Consider the following 14,156-nt stretch of genomic DNA (forward strand, 5'->3'; position numbering starts at 1 on the left):
CCTGCAAGTTTGTCCTAGGTGAAATTAATCTACACTTCTACTATATTATTAACACAGCAGTGAAAGCTATGGGCTTTGGTTTTAAAAATCTCATTCCATCACTTATTCAGTGTGACCCTGGTCATCCCTGGATCTCCCTTATCATCCTTGGATCTCTCTGGGCTTCAATTTCCTTATCTACAGAATAGGGATACAAGAGTTGTAGGAGGACTACTACATGCATGAAGGAGTTTGACAAGTCCCTTCATCAGAAATATTAACATCACCATTACCATTTTGAAATGGAGAATTAAGACCCTAAAAAAAAGGGCAGCCCAGGTGGCTCAGGGGTTTAGCACCACCTTCAGTCCAGGGCCTGATCCTGGAAACCCACGATCGAGTCCAACGTGGGGCTGGGGCTCCCCTCATGGAGTCTGCTTTTCCCTCTGCCTATGTCTCTGCCTCTCTCTCTCTCTCTCTCTCTGTCTGTCTCATGAATAAATAAATAAAAGCTTTTAAAAAAAATCCCAAAGTCTTGGGACACTGACTTGCTACACTAGCCATGGTACCCCCAACTTTTCAGCTAAATGTATATCCATTACATTCACTGCACCCCTGGAGCCATCTTGAAAGCTCTCCCACTGGCTAAATTTGAGACAATTTGAGCAACTTTTATAGATTATAACACATTGGCAAAAAAAAAAATCTACACAACCACTATTATGAAATAATTAGAAATATATATGTTGGTCTCTGCCCCCAATTTCCAGCACAGAGCCCCTAAAAGCCTTATAAAAATTCCTAAGTGATAGAGCACTAGGAACATTTTTGTCTTAATGAGGTGACTCTGGGTGGGCTCCTTGGATGGCTCTTGGAAGGTGCCAGGTTACTAGAAAGACCAAACCTTGATGAGCAACCATGATTTTCAGTCCTGTCCCCCATCCTCCAAAGATGGGGCTGGAAATGGAGTAAATAATTGCTCATGCCTATGTGAGGAAGCCTCCAAAAAATCCCAAAAGTATGGGGTTCAGAGAGTTTCCAGATGGGCAAATACATCCATACCGGGGAAGGTGATGCATCCAACTCTACAAGCTCCTGAACTGGGACCGTCCCAGGCCTCACCCTATGTACCACTTCATCTAGCTGTTCATTTGTATCTTTTAACGTATTCCTTAGTAAACTGGGTATAAACGTGTTTCCCTGAATTCTGTAGAGGGGGAAGGATACAGTCTATGAGACAGAGTCCTTAACCTATGGGATGACACTGTCTCCAAATAGCATGTCAGAATTGAATTAAATTGCAGGGCATGCAGATGGTGTCACAGAGAGCTGCCTGGTGTGGGGTGAAAACCTCCCCATATCCAGTGACCACAAGTGTCAGAAATGAAGTGTTTGATGTGAATAGTAAAGGAGACTCCCAGGGAAGAAACACACAGTAGGGAAAAGCTGGGTTTTGTCCCACATAGAAAGAAAAAAACGAAGTCCTTCCCTTTACAACTATGTATTGTAGTTTTGTAGGAAAAAAAGTCCCTATTTTTTGAAGATGCATACTGAAGTCCTGAGGGGTGAAGTGTCATGATTTCTGCAGCTTATTTTCAAATGGTTCATTTAAAAAATTGTTTATATAAAGAGAAATAAAGCAAAAAAGGCAGTAATTGGTCAATTTAGGTGAAGAGCATATAGGGTATTCACAGTACTAGGCTTTGAACTTGTCTGTGGCTTAGAAAGTTCCAACACAAAATGTTGGGGGAGTGGGGGAACACACAAGATCAGCAAATAAGTAACAATCAAAAGTTAGGGCTAAAAGCCAGAGCAGAGAATTCCAAAGGAGCCATTCTCTTTCTTTTTCTCTTTCACATTTACAAAGTATTATTGTGTGAAATACAGCTTTCTTATACAACCAGTTACAGCAAACAATGTAGGCATCTTTGTGTGTGTCTGGAAAAATGTTTGGAAGGATGGCCCAAAGTATCAGTAATGGCAATGGCTAGTTAGTAAGATGCCAGGTGATGTTCATTTTCCACTTACACTCTATGTATTGTTTGAAATTCTTATAAGGACTATATGTCATTTATATGTAATCAGAAAAAGATGATAAAGCTATTTTCATTTTGAAAAAAAAATTAACCATATCCGCAGGACCTCCTTGTTGTACCTTTTCTGCAACTTCCTACAAATCTATAATTACTACAAAATGAAAAGTTTTCAACCTACCAATATTTACATCCTGATTTTAAAAAGATGAAAAGATAGTAACTGTGACCAATAGATCAGGCTTTTTAAAAAAAGCCTTTGAGTTTCTACTAATGGTCATCAAATATTTATTCCAATCTCTCTTCTGTTAAAAAGTAAAAAAAGCTTCAAATATAAAGTTGTGTTCTTGGGAGTATGGCATTTTAATCTTTTCTTTTTCAAGGCACAGGGCAAAGAAGGGGCAGAGAATAGAGCTCCCTGGATCTCCGACAGAATGCCTCTATACTGACGAGTGCAGGCGATGAGTCCCACCTGCACTTCCCAGGCACCCACAACACAAACCCTCATCGAGGGACACCCAGGTCTCAAGGCACCCATGGCGGGCACACAGCTTCCTTCCAAAACACAGGACCATTTTTCTCTTACCTAAATCTCTGCTCTGAGCTGAACACCCCCTGCATTGATTTTCCACAAAGTCCTCACAGAAGAAAAAACACTCCTATGCCTTTCTTTAAAAAAAAAAAAAATATATATATATATAAATATTTATATATATTATAAATATTTATATATATATAAACTCCTCCTGAGAAGAATCCATATAGATAAAACCACTTGACTACAGGAGGCCCGTGACTCCATTCCTACAGAAATCAGAGAGACTCCACAAGAGCTAACACATTGTGCTGTGTATGGATCTGTTCATTCACAGAAGTTAAAGCCTCCAGTCTGGTAAATCTCCAGATGGTGACCCATAACAACCCCCAAAGAAGCCCCAAAACAAATGACTATCAACACCCACCAGACCAAGCCATGACTTCTCTGCCCCACCGTCCATTCAGATTTCCTAAAACTTAGATAGCAAGGACTTCTGGAGCCCTGGGGCAGGGTCAATGTCCCATGCCAGCATGAAGTAGTTACAGAAGATGGATCATCACCCATTTTCCCATAAAAGATTTTAAGGGCTCAGAATCCTTGAGGGGTGAATGTTAGAGACAGTTAGTTAGGGTCTAACAAAAATACTGGAGGCCAGCAAAGAGGAAGTCATGGCCAACTCTCAGGAAAGCCAGAGGCTTCCTAGCAGCACTCAACAAAGCCACAAGCAGCCGGGTTGGCTAAATTCTGAATCAACACACTATGAGCAGCAAAGCTGAGGGAATAGAGTGGAGAAACAGAGTAGCTAGGGGGAATTAAAAATAAGTGCTGTGAAGTCCGGTGATGCTGGCAAGGATTTTTTTTTTTTTTTTTTTTTTTTTTAATGTAAGAACAGGGACACCTGGGTGGCTCAGTGGTTGAGCATCTGCCTTCTGCTCAGGGTGTGATCCTGGAGTCCCAGGATCAAGTCCCCACATCGGGTTCCCCAAGGAGCCTGCTTCTCCCCCTGCTTATGTCTCTGCCTCTGTCTCTCATGAATAAATAAATAAAATCTTTAAAAATATATATATATATACACACACACACACACACATCAACAAGAAATCATAATTTTGGAAAAGGGGAAGTGGTCACCTCCTAGAAGGCCTGTGCAATAGCTTCAGGTTTCACGGTGAAACATGTGTCCTGCTGGCCCAGTCACACTACCTAAAAGCAGCTGCTCTGCAACATGAGCAGAGGAAGTTAGGCTCCTGGTAAAGCCAGGGCCGCAGCAGTCAGTACTTGCAGGCTTGAAGGCAGGAAGAGCTAGGGTGGCACAGCCCGGCAGCTGAGCTGGCCCCTGCAAACAGCAGTACGGCTCCATCAAGGTGACAGGGTCCAAGAGATCTAGAAAGCCATCAGGGACTACCCAGCACAAAATTCAGGCCTGGTGCCCTAACTGCCCCCAAGCTGTCAAGGCTAATTGATATGACTGGGTCAAGAGTGATGACAGAATAGAGATAGGCAGCTGGTGGGGAGCACTCTCTTCACTCAATGTGAGCCCCTGGGTGACATGGATCTTCCAGTGCTGGCTGCCTAACACCAAGCTCAGCAACCATCTTTCAAATCTGATCTGCTGCATCTAGATGCTTCAAGTTCCGTCTGTCTTCAGGGCTATCTTCTCCTCTATTCAGGCTTAGAAAGTCCTGAATAATCTCCTTGTTTCTAGGGCCCTCCACCCAAAGTCCAGGTTAGGTGCCCCGCCATCATATCCCCAGCGGGGCCTCCATCATAGCATTTACCACACCAGGAGGATGCCCCTCATCTCATCCCAGCATTGGTCTCTCGGAGGGTCACTGCCACCCCCCATCCCCTCTTCTGCAGAGAAATTGGCTCAGAAAGCACAGGCCAGGGAGCATCAGGGGATGCAGGGCTAGAAGCCTGGCCCCGCTGCTCTGTTACCAGCAAGGGAGACCACTTCCTCCCAGTGCCACCACTTTGGAAGAGCCTGAAGGTGAACCCCTGGCCAGCAGGGGCCACTTGGAGGAGTGGCAGCAAACCAGAGGGACCATTGGTTTGGGGGTGCCTGGGTCTCCCTTCTTACTTTGCTTATATCCCCTCAGAGGCAGAAACCTGAAGCCTAAGCTTTGGCCCTGGCTTGGTACAGATTCCCAGGCAGGGAAGCTGCATCTCCGGAAAAAGGAAATCTCAAACCAAAATAGACACCAGAAGCGTGCAACCACCATCACAGAAGAGCAACAGATGAATCCATACAACATGGAGCACGACTGTGCAGACACAGACCAATTTTAATTAGCATAATAGATATCCTCTAAGGTACAAAAGCAGAAATGATAAAACAAACCAAGGGGAAACATGAAGAAGAAAAATATAGAGTTAAACACAATAGATAAGTAGTACAACGGATGCAAGAAGAGAACAGAGTGATGCAATGGAATTTCAGAAAGACGAATCCACACAGAAGGAAGAAGAAAAGAATGAAGGAATATGTTCAGAGACAGAGAAAATAAAAGCAGAGATTTCAGTATCCAGATAATAGGCGACAAGAAAGAAGAATGGTGAAATAAACAAAAAAGAAAGTATTTGAAGAAAATTAAGAATTCCCCAGAATGAAAAAAAAAAAAAAAAGATTCAAGACTTCAGACTAAGAGTTTAGAAAGGGCCAAACAAGATACATAAAGACCCACACCAAGGCACAGCATAGTGAAATTTAAGTATGTTGAGATTAAATGCAAATTCTAAAAGTTCCAGAGAGAAAGAGAGAGAGAAAGGATCAGGCTAATACCAAATTTTTCAATAGCAATACTGACACAGAAAGACAAGGGAGTAATATTTTTAAAGCCCTGAAGGGAAAGAACTTTGAAGGTAGATGTTTCCAATGTGAGGGCATAATAAAGACATCATCAGGTGTGCAAAGCTACTGGAGGTTTGCTGCGTAAAGGCTCAATCTGAAAATATGCATCAAGGAAGCACTCAAATAAAAAGATAAATAATCCTGGAGGAGAAGATACATAGGAAATAAAAAGCTAGTCAGAAGTTTAGTAAGGTTTGTTGCCTAAAAAAGAACCAGACAAAAAAGGAAGGGATTTCCAAAATTCCAGGATTAAAACATTAGATGACAACAACACACTTGGGATCAGGGCTGGGAAAAGAGAGACCCAAGGTTCATGGGAACCTGTAAGATACTTGTATTATCCAAGGGCCAACACAGCATTTGAGAAGTGATAATAGGGAAAAATAAACTCAAATTTGGATCTTAAGAGCAACCACAACAAAAATAGAATTTGTTTTAAATGAGAAGAAAATTTCTTTTTATCTTATCTGTTAGAAAGCAGGAAATGAGAAAAAAAACAAGTATAATGAGAAAAATATTAAATAAGATGTTAGAAAAATAATAATAAATAAGATGTTAGAAATAAGTTGTAGTTAAACAGTAATTACAAGCATAAATGAAAAAACTCACCAATTAAGGACTCTTAGATTGGCTACAGGTAATACATTGGCTAGGAGAGACAGATACATAAAAAAAAGAGAAAGAGGATGGAGATGGATATCCCAAACAAATATGAACCAAAAGAAAGCTGGAGAATCAATCTCAATATCTGATAATATAAAATTCAAGGCTAAAAAAAAAAAGAAAAGCAAGGGACACAGCTGGGTGCTATATCCTGGGAAAAGAAACAAGAGAGTACAAATGTGATCTTCCATAGTATTATATACCTAACTATATGATCTCTTACATAAAGCAAGAACAGGATGGCAAGAAGAAAAGATAAATCAAAAAATACCCATGGATATTTTAACCCACTTCTTTCAGACGCTACTAAAACAGGCAAACAAAAAATAAGCAGAGATATACAAGATCTAAACAATACACTAAACAGACGCTCAAGCAAGTAAATCTAGAGAGAGCTCATCACCCAAACAGAGAATAGGTAATGATTTTCAACATTTATAAAAACTAGCCACACACTAGGCTAAAGCCTCAGTAAATTTCAGGGAACCAATACCACAGAGGCTCTCTGCTCTGATCATAAAATTAAAAAACAATAACAAAAATCAAAACTTGTACATGGCTAGATACTAGATGAAAAAGAAAGATATTTTTAAAAAATACATAGAATTGAATAACAATGAAAACACAGCCTGTCAAATTTGTGAGACAAAATGAAGTCACAGTAAAATGAATCCCATTAAATGCATCCCTCTGTTTGTTCTTTAATGCTGAAATGAGTGAATATTTCCCTGAAAGTCACCCAAACAGAACACGGACCACTGTAGAAAAGTTTCCCCCAAATCACAACTATCTCCCTGGTGACCTGCTGGGTGCTCTGCCCCCCAGGATTCATGAGAGACAAAAAGTAATGCTGTCAAACCTAAAGGAAAAAACCACCTTTATTAGGAGCTGCCCAGGAGGCCTATCCAAGCTAAACCAAGGCCTATTCTATGTCAGGAAAAAAAACATTGTGACCCTGAAACCTGCAAAAGTCCATACCCTTTGAGTGCCCCATTAAACTGAATGTAAAAATCAATGGCCCTTAGAATCCAGTCTCTCCTAAGTATTTCCTAAGGACCAGGCGCTGCTAACTGCATACCCAACCCTCCAGGGCCAAGAGCAAGCCCTTCCCACCATGTGAGATGAGGAACTCCCCTTCTGATATTACTGCCATGAGAATAAAACCCATCTGTACACAAGTACCTGATAGGGTAAGTCGGCCATCCTTAAGTAAGTTTCCATTTTCAAACAGAAAGGAGACAAACTGGGGACACCATTGTTAGGTCTTGCAAACTGATGCAAAATAATAGCATCTTTGGAGTCAATCTCTTGCTGTTTCCTGCCAAAACCAAAACAGAGATCAAGAACAATCCACGTTGTTATACACATTCAATTCCCTTAGTTCCCCAGAGGTCCCTGGTGGGTCGTAGCTCCTCAGTGAACAAGCAGATCTGTTTGTCACTGGGGCTCACTCCAGAAGAGGAGTGGAAGCTTACCCAAAACACAAGAGGACCTTACAAACTATCACAGGGACTCCAAGGGCTTCGAGCGAAACTTGTGTATCAACCTCCTTCTGGTAACTATAGCCTATTGGGGCAGGAAGAGTACTTTGTGATACAGGCCCACCTCTTCTCCAGCTGGCTATGTGTAGGGGCCAGGGACAAGCCGGGCGGATAAAAATAATGGTGTGTGCTTACTGGGTGTCAGGCATTCTTCTTAGGGCTTCACAGGTTATTATTTCATTTAATCTTCACAATGACTTTATGAGGGAGGTACTACTGTTATCCATGTTTTATAGATGAGGAAACTGAGGCAGAGGGGATGAACTTGCCCAAGGTCACACTGCTACTAAATGGCAGAACCTGGACTGAACCAGGCAGGCAGAGGCTATGTTTCTTGACCCGTGGACCATACCATGAAACTGTCCCTAGAATCCTAGAATAACAGCGTAGGTTTACTCTGCAATGAACCAAATCTACAGGGAATCTGAGACTGCGAATACTCTGGTCCCTGTTCCAAACTATGGGTGCCTTCACCTGGCCTTTCACCTGGATGATGCCAAGGAAGCTGGCTCCCAGGACTCTATTCCATCTTCTCTAGCTTTCCAGGTCCCTGCTCTCGCTGCACAGCATAGAACTTAATACCCCTGCCTCTTCCCTTTCTTCTATCTCAGCCACACATCTAGTTTTCCCTTGGCTACTTTTTTGGGTCAGAGGATTTCCCTGGGACAATCTTTCAGCAGATACTGTATAATAGAGAACATGCTAGATTCCAAGTGTGGATGCCTGCAGTCAAATCCAAGCCCTGCTTCCTACCTGCCACATTACCCTAGGCCTCTCTGCCTCTCCCACACAGAAAGTGAGGGCCGTACCAATTCTGCATCATTTAGCACAAGGATGAAATTTTTAACATCTGTAAACATTTGTGGAGCTATCAAGCATCATGTTAGGATTGTAGAATCTATTCTCATTCACAGAGATATGGTCTTACCCCCTTAAACTACAAAATCTCGTCATCCTACCGGGCTTCGATCTTATGCTACCCTCAAGAACCTTTTGCAATTATCTGCCTTTCACTCAATCCAACCGCTTCCCAGACAGATAGGCCTCGCTCTTCCCCTTGGCCTTCCCTGAGTCTCTGGTTCCTTCACATCACTCCCAGTTTAACCCCACATACTTCCACCCAAGCAAGAGCAAGCTCTTTGTATCATCGTCCCATGGTGCTCACTTACTGCAGCAATGGCATTCAGTTAAAACCAAACTCTTCTGGAGAAATTTACCAACAAAGCGCCCCTTCTACTTAAAGAGTTATGAATGACACTCACTTTGCAAACACTCGTCAAGTCAAAAGGATACAAGTATTTGCTGTTTTCTGGCAATCTTTGCTATGTAAAACAAAGATTTTCTCTTTTAGATGAAATGTTGGGGAGGTCAGATACTAAAATCAAGAAGACTCTCAGATGGTTCCCAGAGAGCACAAACTAGATTTGACAATTAACTGATCTTGTCCAGTCAAATATTTCAAGTCACAGAGAGGTATTTTCACGTAGAGTAGCCAGACAAAAATTTAAGAACTGGAAAGATAAATATAAAATCTTCTGCTCTACTGCCCAGAAACATCTAACACTAATGGTTTACTTGGGCCATATTCTAAGAATGGGTGTGACAAGCGTATGCTATTGACTTTGTATTCATCATGCATATTAATTTATTTCATTCCAACAGTAACACCAAGGAGTGGATACTCTTATAGTTTAAATTTGGTGTATTATGGTATACAATAGATAACGGAAACTAAAGCTTAGAGAGGTTAAATAACTTGTCCAAGGAACATCACTGTAAGATTAGGTCATTAAGAGCTCTTAAGCCCTTCTACTACACTGAAATGGGCAATTTCTCAGTAAACTATCAAAACCACCAGTTTGACTCCAGCCACTCGAGCCTGAAACTTTCTGATGGAAGTTATAATAGCTAATGATGGCCAGCTTTAATTGAATGCTCACTTACGTGTCAAACTAAGCGTTCTAAGCGTCTCATGTGTCCTAACTCAGTCAACTCCATAAGGAAGGCTATCATTATCCCCATTTTACAGATGAGAAAGCCAAGCAGCCAAGAAGCTCATTCTCATATCCAAGTTTACATGGTTAAAAGCAAAGTGAATCTGAGCCCGCTGTGGCTCCAGAGCCCTCCTTCCACACATCAGAAACTACTCTCTAACTTAGGATCAGAAGAACAGGTATTTAATAAAATACCTTGGACAGCTCTACTTTCTAAAGTGGCTTTATAACGAGGGTTACATAAGAGAACACCGACTGGGCAGCAAGACTAGCCCCAGCTCCCATCACGAAGGGTATCACAGATGACCAGGCCTCGGTGTGCGGCTGGTGAGCTGTTAGTTTATGGAGATCAGATGTTGGCTGACCTGTGGGCTGCTCTGATTCCATAAGTTCTCCACGACAGGCTGAGCCCAAGTGCCCAAAGTGCAAATAAGCTACCAACAACAACATCATTATTTATTCATTTGATTTACAAACAACACATTTTCAAATGGATTGAATTTAAGACAGCTGCTAGGCTCTCACCACTCAGGGGAAGTAAAGAAGAGGGTTGAGACACTATTTGTTTAAAAATACTGCAGTGGGGGGAAAAGCAGGCATAAAATCCAAAATACCTCTCTTGGTTATACTCACTGATTAAACTTCCTAAGTAATTCTCACCAGTCAACTTTCTTTCATACACTGGAGACATGGCCATACACGAAGGTTAAGTCTCTCCAGCAGAAAATCCTAGTGGAGAGGTTACAACTTTACCATGGCCCGTGACCTCAGACACTGTGATCATTTCAAGGTGTGTTTTCCATCCTGCAGATTCCGGATTGTTTTGTTTTGCCTAAACTACAGAGACAACTGACACTTAGATTTCGCCCTAAATGGAAGTCTCTGTCATGTAATCTCTGACTCACAGTCCCAGACCTTGTTCAGTCTTCCCCAGCCCCCATCTTTCTGTGCCCCTAGGGGCTGTCAAAAACTCAGTTCCCTGCCACAGGCCTGTCTTCCCTGGGCCATACCCCAATTCTTTACATTTCTCTTCTTCTCCCCCCATCAAGGCTTATTTCGGCATTGGTACTTTCTAGGAGGCAGCGGTTAAAAGTGCAGACTGCACAGACACACATTTCCAGGCCTGGATCCTACTACTCTTACTGTGTGATCTTGGGCAAGTAGTTTAACCTCCCTCCCTCAGCTGTAACTGCCTTATCTAGGAAATGGGAATCAAAGCATCCAACCATAGTTGAGAGAGATAAATGCAAGTAAAGAACTTCTCTACAGAATCCCTACTAAGGGATCCAAAAGGGGCAGCCTTTTTATCATCCGCATTATAACACGGTTTTCTACTCCATTATAACCTATTTCGTACCCAGGGCTTAAACATCCATCAAGAAACAAAAGTGAATAAACGAAGAATGAAAAAGTCCCAATCTCAATAAGTATCCAAGCAGTCTGCTAAGCAGGGAAGGACACATCTGTGGACAGAGGGCTCTTCTGTGTCCAGCGACCACACCTGCCAGGGCGTGGCCTGCTCTCAGGATGAGCTCTGGGCTCCTCACTATTTCTGCAAGGTCATTTAAGCAAGGTTTAGACTTGGTCCTACGAGGCCGTGCCTTCACTCCCACCACAAAGTGTTAAACCAGTGAGAAGCCACATGGTTCTGGATCCTGAAAAGGTTCTGGACTGGAATATAATTGAGAAACACCCGGGTTACCATTTAAAGTACTGCACAAATGTTTTCGGTTCTCATACAGCTTGAAATCTAACTTGAAGTGGAGTTCTAAAACTAGCAAAAATAGGAAATAATCTGGAGAAATAATTCACTTTAAACATTTTTATTTGGTTCAGCTAAATGATTCAAGGTACTGTGCTGAGAGAATTCGGTGTATATAATAAGCTTAGAATGAAACTTCTCAATTATGGCCAGACTAACAGTGAAAGCCAACACATTTCCTCAGACCGAAATGATTTCCCACCCTCTCAAAGACAGGAAATATTCAAAACACCTAAGTTGGCCTGTCACAATGCCCTGGAATCCCTGTTGGCCTGTTAAAGGTCACCTATCACTGTCTTTGTTTATAACCTATTGTGTAGGATTCCCCCGCTGGAAAAAGGCAGTGTGAACACATATACTGGCCAACTGGGATATTCTGAGCCATTGAAAACAGCCCGCTTCTGGTCATCTCCCAGTGACAGAGGGCTCCAACGCATGGGAATTTTAAGCCTAAACTGATGTTATCAGTGAGCCAAAGGACCATCCCAGGAGCTTACGGTATTACCCTACTCAAACAAAGATCTCATGTCCTTCTGGATGTACCAACAGTAAGGGGCCTCCATTTTCTGGCATTTCCAAGGCAGTCCTGTCAACATTCTGCGGCAGGCAGCCTATGCAAGTGTTTACGGCACTGGGCTGACTCCCGTGTTCCTGTCAAACACGCCCATGTGCTAGTCCTGTCCTCGGATCTCCTGCTGCTCTCACAACAATGGCTCTGAAAGCCCACGATGGTACTTAGCTTTAGACACCTGATCAGCAGACAACCAGGTTAAGGCTGCATCACAACTGCACACTACTATACTTGACCATGCCTCTCTAACAGGGACCCGGGGGGGGGGGGGGGGGGTGTCCCTGGAGCTTTTGCAAATTTCAGCCTTTTGAGGATGTTGAAATTTGGGGAGGGAGAGTGGAGAAACTAACCTTTAAGATAAGGTCAGCGGTTACCATTCCAGCATTATTACCTATAAACAAATAAGGCATTTGCGAAAAGTGTAACTTAGGATCTCTACAAGGCCTCATTCTATTGTTGCAAACATTGCACTTAGCATCTTACCAAAGAGCATTTCCGAGTAGACTATTTCGCTCCACAACAACCCAGAGAATTTTCGCTTTTTAGCACCGAAGGACTGGGAGACCAATGTTCTCCCCCCTCCCACGACCAGTTTAATTCTCCTGGCAACTCGAAACTGCCCCCTCGGGCCAGCTGACCACGGATTGATTGCCTCTAGGGAAGGGCTGGGGCAGGATTCTCGGCTTCTGCGCGGCGTGACCTAGCGGCTGGCACGGTCCCCCCTGGCGCCAGCCCTGCCCTGGCCAGGTGCCCCTCTCGGCGCCCCTGCGCGGGGCCCTCTCTTCGGCTCACCTAATGACCAGGAGTTCGTGGAGCAGATACGCAGCTGCGGCCAGCAAAGCTCCCCCGGTCAAGTAAAGTGTTTTCTTCCACCAGGGATCGGAGCCCAGCCCTGCCATGATCCCACCGTAATCCTGCAAAGGGAAAGCGATGATGTCCCCATAAAAGGAGAAAGGTTCCTCGGACCCGGCCCACCAGCCGAAGAAGGAGACGCTCTGGTTCCAGCTCAGGTCCACCACGCACGGCCTGGACGAGGCAAAGCCAACCCCCCAGTGCATGCTGCGCGGCTGGCTGCGGGCGCCCCTCCCAGGCCCGCGCCGCCCGCAGGGGAAGGGGCCGGCGCGCGGGGGGCGCGGGCTCAGCGGCGCGCGGGGGGCGCGGGCGGCGGCGGCGGCGGCGGCGGCGGCGGAGGAGGAGGAGGACGGGCGGCGAGGGCGCGGGCGAGGGCGAGGGCGCGGGCGGCGGGCGGCGGGCCTGGCCGGCGGGGCCCCGGGGCCCTGGGCGGCAGCGGCGGCCGCCGGCTCCCCCCGCAGCGGCCTCTCCGCGCCGCTCTTTGTGTCGGCGCCTGGAGCAGGCCGCGTGATGTCATTGCTCCCCGGGGCAGGGAAACAGGCGGGATAAGTCACCTACCCCGCGCCCTGCCCCCGCCCCGCATCTCCGCGGTCCGGCGGCCTCCGCCCCGGCCGGAGCTGCAGCGCTGGGCGCGCCCCGAGGGCCCCGCGCCTCCAGGCGGCGCGGCCGGGAACGGCTCGGAGCCGGGGCTGGGGCTGGGGCTGGGGCTCGGGCTCGGGCTCGGGCTCGGGCTGCGGGGGAGGGGGGAGGGGGGGCTGGAAATGCGGCTCCACCGGGAGGAAGCTGCAGTCAGGGCCCGGATCTCCGTCCCCCGCCCCCCGCCCCCCCCGCGCCGCCGCTCCGGCCCCTCCCGCGGGCCCGGGAGCGGGGAGCGCGCAGGACTCACCTGGGCCGCGGCGAGCGCCAGGCCCCCAACGCCGCCCGGCGGGGCTGGGGACGAGGGCCCGGATTCAGGCCGGGAGTTACCCTCTTCTGGCCATCGGGAAGGCGCTGCGCATTTGCATAATTCATAAAAACACTCTGATTACAGCGCACAGTTCCCTAGGTCTTGGCCGTGCGCTCACGCTCACGGAGAGGAGGAGACGTCTGGTTGGACAAATACCAACAAAAATGCACTCTGGAGGGCTTTCCCCTCGGCCGGACCCAGCTCGGGTCTTTTTCCCCTTTGAAATCATTATGGGGGAACTTGTACATGTGGGGATGTTTTGGTTTGTGTCCCTTTTCTTTTCGGTGCAGAAAATCTGCTAAACGTGTGTGTGTGTGTGTGTGTTCGATTTTTTTTCCCTTAAACTTCATTTTTAATTTCATTTCGTAAAGTTGGTTAAGTCCCAACAAGAGGGCCATGTTTCATAGTTTTATGATAACACGGATT

At 45.4% G+C, this 14,156-nt stretch overlaps 1 protein-coding gene across 4 annotated transcripts in view; it reads right to left on the bottom strand.

Annotated features, from left to right (window-relative positions):
- FAXC (failed axon connections homolog, metaxin like GST domain containing) overlaps positions 1-13,851 on the bottom strand; it is a 72,262-nt gene extending 58,411 nt beyond the window's left edge. The window contains exons 1-3 of one of the 4 annotated variants that reach the window (XM_038554785.1): positions 13,671-13,787; positions 12,725-12,846; positions 7,247-7,382 (exon numbers count right to left, since the gene is read on the bottom strand). In XM_038554785.1, coding sequence (XP_038410713.1) covers positions 7,247-7,382; positions 12,725-12,831 — 243 coding nt within the window. In that variant the 5' untranslated portion in view covers positions 12,832-12,846; positions 13,671-13,787. Of the gene's footprint in view, positions 1-7,246; positions 7,383-12,724; positions 13,038-13,342; positions 13,455-13,670 lie in introns of those variants that run through there. The other 3 variants (XM_038554786.1, XM_038554784.1, XM_038554783.1) reach the window with 3 other exon arrangements.
- Between the last annotated feature and the right edge of the window lie 305 nt (positions 13,852-14,156).

This window comes from Canis lupus, chromosome 12 (genome assembly GCF_011100685.1).
Source record: "Canis lupus familiaris isolate Mischka breed German Shepherd chromosome 12, alternate assembly UU_Cfam_GSD_1.0, whole genome shotgun sequence".
Taxonomy (NCBI): Eukaryota; Metazoa; Chordata; class Mammalia; order Carnivora; family Canidae; genus Canis; species Canis lupus.